Source organism: Chrysemys picta, chromosome 2 (genome assembly GCF_011386835.1).
Source record: "Chrysemys picta bellii isolate R12L10 chromosome 2, ASM1138683v2, whole genome shotgun sequence".
NCBI lineage: Eukaryota > Metazoa > Chordata > Testudines > Emydidae > Chrysemys > Chrysemys picta.
Window position 1 is genome coordinate 247,214,122 of NC_088792.1, and position 13,023 is coordinate 247,227,144.

At 46.1% G+C, this 13,023-nt stretch overlaps 1 protein-coding gene across 4 annotated transcripts in view; it reads right to left on the reverse strand.

Moving 5' to 3' along the window:
- The window catches only part of TRIQK (triple QxxK/R motif containing), an 81,361-nt gene that overhangs the window by 26,768 nt on the left and 41,570 nt on the right, over positions 1-13,023 (reverse strand). For all 4 annotated transcript variants that reach the window (XM_042845125.2, XM_065585903.1, XM_065585904.1 and 1 more), the window contains one exon: positions 1-86. In XM_042845125.2, coding sequence (XP_042701059.1) covers positions 1-86 — 86 coding nt within the window. The remainder of the gene's footprint in view (positions 87-13,023) is intronic.

Below are 13,023 nucleotides of genomic sequence, written 5' to 3' on the forward strand. Positions count from 1 at the left end.
CTTTATGCCCAGTGCAGTTTTCTTGGCCTCTGCTTTTAATCTTGTTGCTCTTAACACTGGCCTGCTTTTCTTGTAATCTTGTTTTCCTAAGGTAGAAAAAGAGTTAATGTAAATGATCCACTGAAGATAAGATACAACTACAATAATTTTAGCTTCAGTGGCAGATCTAAAATTTTTAAGAATTCAGTGATAGAAAGAAAGAGTTGTGCCACAAGAACGGGACCAACAGCAGGGTCAACAATGGCCTTTAAAACAAACAACAAGAACCAGAAAACCAAAACAGTAGTTAACAAATCAACCTAGAGCCTGATAGCCCAGTGAGCTACAAAATGCAAATTATGATATGCCTCCAATGATATGTTATTTACTAAAATGGCAACTGCAACGTTCAGTAGCCATCAGACAGCATGTATGTAGAAAACATCATCCTTCTGCAGGAGTCCCCCCCTTCCACAAGTGTATTCAGCATCTATTCATATCCAGTGGAGAGATCCCCTTTGTGGCATACAGAGGATGCTCCCCTTGTATAAGCTCTCCTCCCCTGAACAGCCCCACCTTAGGGATTAAATATTGTGAAGACCGTCTGTACTCGGGCAAAAGTCATGGATAAAGGATGTGAATAATTATGATGCATTTGATGCCAAAAGGAAAGGCATAGCACTAGAACGTATTGTCAGAGGAAAGCTAAGAGAGTCTCTTAGAGGAAGGAAGGGAAAGAGAATTAGGGAATGAAAATTTGTATCCTAAACTCCAACAAATTCATCCAGTCAATGCATCGTAAATATTTTCCACCATTAGAGTACAGGGCCACTGGAGCTTTATATTGCAGGAGCTGCTGACCTCCTAAGATAAGAGGGCACAACAGAGCAGAAGAACAGTCATTTTCTAAAGCAATCAGAGAAACAACCCAAAGGATACCTCATGAGAAGAGAGGAAACAGAACCAGCAGGGGTGTCTACCCTCAAAGTATTTATAATAGCACTGTTTGCTATGCAATGGTTAAGAAGCTGTCAGAATTTCCATTATAAATTGCAGGAATTTATAACTCATAAAAATTCACTCCAGGGTGAAATTTGGCACAGAACTATCCCAGCTTGGAATATTTTTGAGCCAATTTTCAATAAAGTGATGCAGCTGTTCCAAGTTACTTGTGAACAAACTATAGAAATTTATCCATTTGGGATTTTTTAAAAACTAAAAATATCTTCAGCTTAAAAAAAAAAGATAATTGAAAAGTGCTAGCTCCAGTTTCAGCTCTCATGACTCAAATTCTGTCTTGCCTTCCATGGTAAACAAAGCAGAACAACCAACAGAATGACTTACATCCAAATATCTGCTCTTCCAGTGATGCAACAGAATTAGATAATGAGAACTATGCAGCTTTGAAAGAGCATAGGGAACCAGAAGCTACTGACATCAACAACTGAAATCCCCCCACTTACTGATATTCCCTCTGAAGGGTAAACTGCAAAGATGACCGACATTGGAGTAAATATTTCATATGGGGTATGTATCCTCTTTGATTAAAGTTCATTTGTTAGGATCAAATCTACTACTACAAAGAGAAAGTCTATTATTGCTTGTAGAAAGGTGGCCATTTACTGCACGCCCCCTCGTGGCCAGAGGTTTCTTTTCAGACACGCTTCCCTTTTGCCCCCTCTTGCAGGCCACTTAAGAACTACACACAGGCTTTCACATGAATACCACCACCATCTGCTTGGGGATGGTTTAATAACAAAAACAATCCTCAGGGTCCCAAAATAAAGTCCATCACCACGTAACAGCCCATACTTATCTCTGGTATCTTCTCTCACAGCCAGAGCTCTTCTTCTATCCCAATCTGTTCTCACAGCTCAACTCTTCTTGGCTGGAGCTCAGTCTTCTGGCACTGGCCTCTAGGCCCCCAAACTTCTAAGGTCCAAACTCAACCCAGGTTTTCCCATAGGAGCCTCCTGCTCCGTTGGTCTCAGGACATTTCCTGCAAGAGCCCTTCTCATTCCCTCCCATCTCTCTATGCTTTCTTGTGCTTTCCCAAACCACTGCAGCCTATGGCTGTTCTTTATAGGAAAATCACCCTGATCTTTCCCAGGTTTGGCTCATTCTGTATTAGGAGCTTCAGCCCACCAGCCCTTAAGGTTTATGCCACCCTGTTACATTAAAACAACAACGAGTCCGGTGGCACCTTAAAGACTAACAGATTTATTTGGGCATAAGCTTTCGTGGGTAAAACCCACTTCTTCAGATGCATGGAGTGAAAATTACAGATGCAGGCATTATTATACTGACATATGAAGAGAAGCTATCAGGGCTACCCCCAATACCTGTTACATTATTCTTTCCATCAATTTCAAGCATTCTGGTACTACTTATTTCAGTAATGTGGTTACTGATGAGGCTGGATTGCAGTTACATAGAGAATGCTTCCAGATTTATATTAAAATTGATATGAACAACTAAAATCACCTATATAACAAATATTGTAATGACTCTACAGCAGTTAATTCTCCAAAACGACGTACCTGTCATTTAATTTACCACTCCTTGCTAAATATGACAGCCAAAAGACATACTGGTGAAGAGTCTTGAGTCCGCCAAGTGCAAAAGTTTTTAAAGGGCATCTCTTCAGTTTTTTGCAATGAAAACTAGATCATACAATTGTACTAAAAAAACTTTCTATAGTTTGTTCACAAGTAACTTGGAACAGCTGCATCACTTAAATATCTAAATATCTGAACTTTCTAAAGCCCTAGGAAGGTCATCTGCACTAAAGGACTGTAAAGAACTATGAAATGCAAAGTCCCTGGCACATAAAACTGATAATTATCACCTGTAACACATTGCACAGATAAATAACGTAGGTTCCTTAGGTTCTTTGGGCCTACAAATTCAACAGGTTGGAATATGCATTTGCACACTTCTAATTCCTTCCTGTTTCATCATGGTCATACTGCAAGCTTTGTCTGTACATGTATCAGTCATCATTAGTCTAAGCCAGTGGTTCCCAAACTGGGGTTCGCAGAACGTTACAGGGGGTTTGCAAGAAAAAATTAATGGCGGACAGAGGACCCCAGCATTGGAGGCAGTAGGTGGGACCTGGTTGCAGGGCAAACAACCAGAGCCCCAGGGAGAGCAGGGCCGTGCAGTTGGGGCTGGCAGCCCAAGCCCTGCCCCCGTCAGCGGGGGAGTCGGCAGCCCGAGCTCCAGGGAAAGCGAGGCCAGGCAGTTGGGGCCGGCAGCCCGAGCCCTGCCCCTGTCAGCGGGGCAGCCGGCAGCCCGAACCCCAGAGCTTCAGCGGAGCTGGCAGCCCTGAGCCCCAGGGAGAGCGAGGCCGGGCAGTTGGGGCCAGCAGCCCGAGCCCCAGCGGTCAGCGGGACCTGCAGCACAAACTCAGTGGAGCTCAGTTGACCGGGGCGGTCAATGGGGTCCAGCAGCAGGAGCCCCAGGGAGTGTGGATCCGGCAGCCCAGTTCCTGGCACGGGGCCAGTAGCCTGAGCCCTGTGGCGGGCAGGATGGCAGCTGAAACCCCCAGACCTGCAGGTGGCAGCTCGGACTCCTGTCCTTGTCAGACAGGGGAAGTTGGCATGGAGGGCAGAGTGAGCAGGAGCAGTGCTGTACGTGGGGGGTGGTCCAAGCTAATTTGTCCCTCGCAGGACACCCTCCTAGAGAGAAACCTTGTGGCGGAAGAAAAGCTGTTTGGGAGCCAAACCAGCTGGAAGCACGTTGTAGCCAGTGTAGCAGTGTTAAGGTGCCTCTGTAATTGTCATTCTCTCTGGAGTGCTGTTTTGCTTCAGTGAGACTTGAGTGAATCTTCTCATTTTCTAGTTTGTTGGTTGTTAGCAGTCTCTCTGTGTTGTTTTTATTAGAACTTTTGTACACAAGTTCAATGGATAAGTGGCTGAAAAAGGAAAGTGTAAAGACGCAAGAATCAGCTAGTGTTTCCTCAAGTCCACACTGTGGAACATCTACGTCTAATGATCATGATGGTCCTGGAAAGTCACTTACAAAGAAAAGAAAATAAGATGATGATTATATAAAATATGGCTTTACATACATATTGGTGATCAAGAATATCCAAAACCACCGTGTGTGATTTGTGGTGATGTTCTAGCAAACAGCAACCTCAAACCTCTACTTTGGCGCCTTAGAAACTAGGCATCCTGCACAACTCGACAAGCCTGTTGATTTTTTCAAGCGAAAATTAGTTGAGAGGAAAAGTGACATTACCAGTTTTATATCCAAAGCAAGTACTGATAATGAAAATGCACTTGAAGCATCATACCGCGTGAGCTACCGAGTAGCAAAAGCATCAGGAGCCCATACCATAGCAGAGAGCTTGATTGGTCCATGTATAAAAGACGTAGTTCATTGCATGCTCGGAGAAAAGTCTGCAAAAAGGATTGACATGGTACCTTTGTCCAATAATACGTTGTTACGAAGAATTAATGACATGTCAAATAACGTAGAGACCATAATTGTACAGAGAGTGAAAAATAGTCCATATTATGCTATACAGTTGGATGAATCAAGTGATGTAGCTAATCTAGCTATTTTGCTACTGTTTGTACGTTATGTGAATGAAGGTCTGGTTGAAGAAGACCATTGGAAGAACATACAACTGGAGAAGATATCTTCAATCTGATTAATGCAGATTTTCAAGAAAAGGAAATTGATTGGTCTCGTTGCCTAGGCATCTGCATTGATGGGGCCACATCAATGACGGGGAAGTCTCCTGGATTTGTAGCTTGATAGTTGCATCAAAAGTCTCTTGGACTCATTGCAGCATCCATAGACAAGCCCTCACAACAAAATGCATGCCTGAGGGACTGCAGGAAGTGCTGGACAATGCAGTGAAAATTGTGAATTTCATAAAATCACGGCCAACAAATTCCAGAATATTTCACGTCCTTTGTGAAGAAATGGGTAGTATACATGATTCTCTGTTGACCCATACTGAAGTTAGATGGCTCTCACAGGGCAAAATCCTGGTACGCTTCTTTGAGCTTAGAACGGAAATCCTAGTTTTTTTCAACAGCCACCCTTTCCACCTTGCCAGCTGTATGGAAAATAATGTCTGGCTCCAGAGCCTAGCTTATTTAGCAGATATTTTCTCAAGAATTAATGGCCTAAATTTATCTCTTCAGGGTCTCAATATAACAGTTTTCAATGTGCAAGACCGAGTTGAATCCATCATAAAGAAGTTGCAGTTCTGGGAAAGTTGTTTGGAAAACAATCAAACTGAGTGTTTCAGTAATCTTCATGACTTCCTGGCAGAACATAAACTTCAGTTGGATCAGTGCACTAAAACCAATATAACTGCACACCTAAAAGGACTTTGCACAACATTCAGGGATTACTTTCCAGCTATATCAGGTGATAATGACTGGATTCACAACCCTTTTGATGATACCACTTTCTCAACACAGATATTGAACACTGAGGAAAAAGAGAAATTGATTGAGATCGCCTGTGATTACGAACTGAGAAGGAGTTTCAGAAATCTGTCATAGATCAACTTTTGGCTGAGTTTAAGAAACGAGTACCCCCTTCTGGCAGAAAAAGCTGCTGCCGTTTTGTTACCATTTTCAACAACATACTTATGCAAGAAAGCATTTTCCTCGTATGCACATCTGAGAACGAAATATAGAAACAAATCTGATGCCGAACCAGACCTGAGACTTTATTTTTCTCCAAAGGTTCTGGACTTCAAAAAGCTATGCAGAGCAAAGCAAGCACATCCATCACACTGAGGAAATTTAAATTTAAAACCCTGGAAATATTCATTTTTAGAAGGAGGTTCATGAGATTTCACAATTTAGAGAAAGGGGTTCACGGGCTGTTAAAGTTTGGGAACCACTGGTCTAAGCTGTTTCTTCTTCCCAGCAAGTGACAGTCAAAGCCAGTTAAGATGGACTCATCAGACAAACCTCCATTTATCTCTTACCCAATGTCTATTTGACAGACACTAAGTTCCTGAGGGAGCATAGGCAGAGAAGCAGCAGAGGATGCAGCTGGAAAACTTCCAGACTAAATCTGACCTTGTGTATTGTTTAAGCAAAACCTCTTCTCTTCCATCCCTTATCCACTATCCTCTGTAGAGTGGGAGAGTCCCTGGTCCAACACAGTTACCTGAAGACCAGGATATGTTGCAGTAGTGAGCATAATAAACGGAGGAGCTTCCTGGTCAGGAAGTTCTCTAGTTTCTGCTTTTAAGGCATGGCTCTTTCTCTCTCTGTCTTCTAACTGCATGTTGTCAAAGCAAGTGCATCCCTCTCCTTAAAGAAGTGGTAATGGAAAGAAAAGAGGACCAACACAGTAAAGAAAAAGACACAAATGTGACAGGAGCAGTTGGAGCAAATTTACAATGTAAGAACAGTGCATAACTAGAGAGTAAGAAATCAAAGAACCATGTAAGAGGGAAGGTTGGAAAAGCTGTGGAAGATGTGGTAAGCATCAAGTCACAGCTGGCAACAACATCCAGCAAAAGAGGAAGAATGTAGGAGATGCCATAAAATTGGACATTTTGCAATAGCACACAGGTCACTAAGGTATGGTCTACACTACAAGGTTAGGTCGAATTTAGCCGTGTTAGGTCGATTTTATAAGCAATGCGGCTACACAACCAACCCCGTTCCGCTGACCCAAAGGGCTCTTAAAATCGACTGCTGTACTCCTTCCCAACGAGAGGAGTAATACTAAAATTGACCTTCCTGGGTCAAATTTGGGGTAGTGCAGATGCACTACTGTGCAATTAGACGGTATTGGCCTCCAGGAGCTATCCCAGAGTGCTCCAATGTGACCGCTCTGGACAGCACTTTCAACTCCAATGCACCAGCCAGGAACATAGGAAAAGCCCCGGGAACTTTTGAATTTCATTTCCTGTTTGGTCAGCGTGGCGAGCTCAGCAGGACAGGTGACCATGCAGTCCCAGAATCGCAAACGAGTTCCAGCATGGAGCGAACAGGAGACATTGGATCTGATTGCTGTATGGAGAGAAGAATCTGTGCAGGCAGAACTCCAAACCAGCAGGAGAAATGCTGATATATATGCCCAAATCACACAGGGCATGGTGGAGAAAGGCTACACCAGGGACACACAGCAATGCTGCGTGAAAGTTAAGGAGCTCAGGCAAGCCTACCACAAGACAAGGGAGGCAAACGGTCACTCTGGGTCAGAGCCCCATACATGCCACTTCTATGATCAGCTGCATGCCATTCTAGGGAGGAACCCTACCAGTACCCCACCACTGTCTGTGGACACCTGCAAGGGGGACTTTTCACGCAACACAGAGCAGGATTTTGTAGATGAGGAAGCGGAGGAGGAGGGGAATGCGCACCAGGCAAGCGGAGAATCCATTCTCCCCGGCAGCCAGGAACTTTTCATCACTCTGGAGCCAATAACCTCCCAGGGCGAATTGTTCCCGGACCCTGAAGGCAGGGAAGGTAGCTCTGGTGAGTGCACATTTGTAACTACGCTACAGGGGTTAAAAGCAATTGTGTTTAATTTTTGATTTGCCCGGAAGAATTGGGATGCATTCGTGGCCAGTACAGCTACTGGAAAAGTCTGTTAACGTGTCTGGGAATGGAGAAGGAATCCTCTAGGGACATCTCCATGATGCTCTCCTGGAGATACTCTGAAAGGCTTTGCAGAAGGTTTCTGGAAGGGCTGCCTTATTTCGTCCTCCAAGGTAGGACACTTTACCACGCCAAGCCAGTAGCAAGTGGTCTGGAATCATTGCAGCACAAAGCATGGCAGCGAATGGTCCTGGGTTTTGGTCGCATTCATGCAACATTCGGTCTTTATCTTTCTGGTCAGCCTCAGGAGAGTGGTGATATTCATGGTCACCTGGTTGAAATAGGGGAATTTTTGTAAGGGAACAGTAAAAGGACCCTGTTCATGCTGGGCTGTTTGCGCTTGGCTAAAAGGGATCATCCAGGAGAATAGCCACGCAGTGGGGGGAGGGGTGTGCTGCACATCCTCCCCAAAACCGCAGCCTCTCCTTTTAAATGGCAAACCCAACTGGAATTGCTTGCTATGGGAAAGGAGGGTGCTGCAGTTTGAAACCATTCCCACATGTTATGAAGGCTGAAGAAGCCAACCGTTCGTACCCTTTGGCTTACCATGGCTGCCTGGAAACTGAATTCTGTTGCCCAGCCGTGTGTGATGTGTCACCAAACCGGCGGGCGCTCAATATAAAAAGCAAAATGCGACCTTGTACCTAAAACACATATGCTGTCTGCTGTGAATTGCTTGATTCACTGTGAAAGAGTCTCCCTTTTGTTTTCAGAAATGTATCTTAAATTGTCCTCTCCCTTTTTATCCCCCCTGCAGGTGCAAATGTTTCTATGCTCCCCGTATCAACTCCGTCCCTGAGATTATCGCAGATAAGAAGGCGAGAAAACCGCACTCGCGATGACACGTTTTCAGAGCTCATGCAATCCTCCCGCACTGATAGGGCACAGCTGAATGCATGGAGTTCAGAGGCAGAGGTGGCAGAGGCCAGGAACACATACAGTGAGCATGATCAGAACATGCAGGAGGAGATGCTGAGGCTAATGGGGGAGCAAACGGACGTGATCAGGCATCTGGTGGAGCTGAAGGAAAGGCAACTAGAGCACAAACCCCCGCTGCATCCATTGTATAACCGCCTGCCCTCCTCGCCAAGTTCCATATCCTCCTCACCCAGATGCCCAAGAACGCGAGGGGGGGGGAGGCTCCGGGCACCCAGCCACTCCACTCCAGAGGATGGCCCAAGCAACAGAAGGCTGTCATTCAAACAGCTTTGATTTGTAGTGTGGCTACAATAAGCAATGTGGCTTTGTCATTCCCTCCTCCTGCACCCCACCCAGGCTACCTTGTCAGTGACCTCACTTTTTTTTTTATAGATAAAGAATGAATGGAGTCAAAACAATGGGGGCTTTATTTACTTTGCCAGCTGTGGTCAAAGGGGGAAGGGGGATTGGCTTACAGGGAAGTAAGGGGGCAGTTTTGCGTCAACAAAGGGGGCGGTTTTGCATCAAGGACAAACACACAACTGTCACACCATAGCTGGTCAGTCATGAAACTGTTTTTCAAAGCGTCTCTGATGCGCAGCGCGTCTAACTGTGCTCTTCTAATCGCCCTGGTGTCTGGCTGTTCAAAATTGGCTGCCAGGCGATTTGCCTCAACCTCCCACCCCGCCGTAAACGTCTCCCCCTTACTCTCACAGATATTATGGAGCACACAGCAAGCAGCAATAACAATGGGAATACTGGTTGTGCTGAGGCCTAACCTACTCAGCAAACAGCACCAGCAGGCTTTTACACATCCAAAGGCACATTCTATCACCATTTTGCACTTGCTCAGCCTGTAGTTGAACTGCTCCTTACTACTGTCTAGGCTGCCTGTGAATGGCTTCATGAGCCATGGGAGCAGGGGGTAGGCTGGGTCCCCAAGGATAACTATTGGAATTTCAACATCCCCAACGGTAATTTTCTGGTCTGGGAAGAAAGTCCCTTTTTGCAGCTTTTCGAACAGCCCAGAGTTCCTAAAGATGCGAGTGTCATGCACCTTTCCCAACCATCCCATGTTGATGTCAGTGAAACGTTCCTTGTGATCCACCAGTGCTTGCGGCACCATTGAGAAGTACCCCTTGTGGTTTATGTACTGTTTGACAAGGTGGTCCAGTGCCAAGATAGGGATGTGCGTTCCGTCTATCGCCCCACCACAGTTAGGGAACCCCATTGCAGCAAAGCCATCCACTATGACGTGCACATTTCCCAGAGTCACTTGTTAGCAGAAGGTTATTGATTGCCTTGTCTACTTGGATCACAGCAGCATCCACGGTAGATTTGCCCACTCTGAATTGATTCCCGACTGACCGGTAGCTGTCAGGCATTGCAAGCTTCCACAGGGCTATCGCCACTCGCTTCTCAACTGTCAGGGCAGCTCTCATCTTGGTATTCCTGCCCTTCAGGGTGGGGGAAAGCAACTCACAAAGTTCCATGAAAGTGGCCTTATGCATGCGAAAGTTTTGCATCCACTGGGAATCATTCCATACCTGCAACGCTTTGTGATCCCACCAGTCTGTGCTTGTTTGCCGGGCCCAGAATCAGCATTCCACTGTATGAACCTGCCCCAATGCTGCCATGATATCCCAATTGCCACATCCCGTGCTTTCAGGAATGTCTGTGTCCATGTCCTGCTCACAATTGTCCTCGTGCTGGCGGCTCCTAACCAGGCTCTGCACATACTGTAGGATAATGCACGAGGTGTTTACAATGCTCACAACAGCAGTGCGCAGCTGAGCAGGCTCCATGCTTGCCGTGCTATGGCGTCTGCACGGATAACCCAGGAAAAAAGGCGTGAAACGATTGTTTGCCGTTGCTTTCAAAGAAGGAGGGAGCGAAGGGAGACTGACAACATGTACCGCCAAACAACCGGAACAATGTTTTTGCCCCATCAGGCACTGGGAGCTTAATCCAGAATTCCAATGAGCAGCAGGGACTGTGGGATAGCTACCCACAGTGCACCACTCCGTGAGTCGATGCTAGCCACGGTATTGAAGACGCACTACTGTGCTTAGTGGAGACATACATGATCAACTGTATAAAATTGCTTTCTAAGATCGACTTCTATAAAATCGACCTAATTTCATAGTGTAGACATACCCTAAGAGTAATGGAAACAATCCAAGAGGGAGTGTTATTGTAGGATGACAATTAATCCATATTTCTAGGGACTATATTCTCAATAGAATTTACTACACCTTGGTATACAAGTATAAATGTGAAGCATTGAAACCTTAAATTTAACATTGATACTGTGGCAGCAGTTGCTGCCGAAAAGAGATCTAATCAGTCCTGGGATGGAGATCTGCAAAGACCAAATAAGATTCTACATGGAGCTAGTAACACTACCTTGGATGTTTGTGAATAGTTCTGTGGGAAACTGGAGAAAAGATGGAAAGTTCTTCAACAAATATACGTAATACAGGGACTAAAAATTAGCAATATAAGGACTACAACTAATAGAAAAACTGGACTGCAATAATAGAAAAAAGCAAACCATACAGGAGATGTATCCACACATCTTCACTGAGTCAGGGAGCTATCAGGGGAGTACAAAATAAAATTGGTGCCATCAGCAACTACCTTTTGCTCTCAAAGTCTCATGCCATATCCCTATACCCTTGCTGGGCAAAGTCAAAGAATAATTAAAGAGAATGTACGACTTGGGAGTTATTCCCAGAAAAGAGAACCCACTGACTGAAACCCAATGACAAAATCCACATTTGTGTGGACCTTACACAATTTAACAAAAGAGTGTGTGCAGAGAAAGATATATGCTTCCTGCAGCTGACCAGACATTAGCTCTAGCAGTTGCCTGGACCTGTGAATGGCTCACTGTCTATCCATTTGGCTTGGATTTTAACACAGAAACAGACCACAAGCTCTTAGTGGCATTATTGGGTGCAAAACCACTGGATGACTTACCTAGGATTCAAAGAGTTCAAATATGGCTAATGTAATTTTCCTTCGACACTAAACACATATGTGAGACAGCACTCATAGCAGCAGACACTCCACCTAGAGCCCCAATTACGCAGCCATCAACAGATGAAGTAAAGGTTTTTAGTGAAGATACCAGAGTCTACATTCTGGCAGCAATTTCAGCATCTGCCAGCCAACTTCAGCAATTAGAGATGAACAACTAAAGGACAAGACTTGCCAGAAACTTACTCAACTCTGCCAAAGAGGGAGAGTTGAAGGAGTCAACTTCCAACAGATTTATTGCCACACTGGCAGGACCAAAATGACCTTCACATGGCCTACTTCTGAAACGACAGCAAAATTTTATCACTATGATACCTCAGAAAGAGATGCTCTCCAAAATACATAAGGGACACTAAGATGTAAACAAGTATGGGGCATGAGCACAGCAATCTATACGGTGGCCCAGACTGAACAGGCAAATTCAGACCTTAATATAGGGCTGCGAAGTACACCTCTACCCCGATATAACGCTGTCCTCGGGAGCCAAAAAAATCTTACCACATTATAGGTGAAACCACGTTATATCGAACTTGCTTTGATCCACCAGAGTGCACCGTTCCGCCCCCCACTCCCCCGGGAGTGCTGCTTTGCCACATTATATCAGTATTCGCGTTATATCGGGGTAGAGATGTATGTATCAAGGGAAAAAAAACTATCACTAGAACCATTACCCACTATAAAGCTACCTGACAGACCTTGGCAGAGGGTAGCAACACATTTGTTTTTTCTGGTAAGGTGTGGTGGGGCGATTGCCCCACACCCAGAGAGGGTGGGCTGCAGCAGGCCTAGGTGCCTGCGCAGACGCATAGCCAATCAGGGAAGGGCTTACTGGGAGCCAATCAGAAGGCAGATTGTAGCCAGCCAATCAGGGCCCGGCTTAGCCATATAAAAGGCTGCCCAGAGCAGGAGCAGTCGGTCTGTCCCAGGCCTTCAGAGGGGAAGGTCTGTCTCCAGAGCTGGGAGGCCAGCACCACGGACAGCGCAGTGCAGGCCTGCCTGAGAGAGCGGGAGAAGGCCCTACTCCATAGCCTGCTAGGCGGCAGGCCTGGGAGGAGGAGGCCTAGCGTAGCGAAGGGCTGTTGGGGAAGCGGTCCAGAGGGATAGTCAGAGGAGGAAGGAGAAGGAAGACAGTGAGACTGTCACCCGAGGGCCTCTGGACCGGGACTCAGAGTAGTGGGCGGGCCTGAGTTCCCCCCCCCCTCCCCCCCTTTGTTTGCTGCGCTGCCCCACGCACAGCCACGGGCCGCAGGGAGCGGCCGGTCAGAACCACACCAGGTCCTGGACTGTGAGGATCGGACTCGAGGGTGTGGGGCTGTTGTGTAACCACCCCCCCCGAAAGGGGGTGTGATTGGACAAAGGGACACTGTCGGAGGGCAGTGCTCCGGAAGAGGACGCCGACGTCGGGAGCAACGCAAGTCCGTGCACCCCACAGAGGCGAGACGACAGGCGGAATGCCACCCAAAGAGGGCGCTCTACTGGTGCAAAACTAATT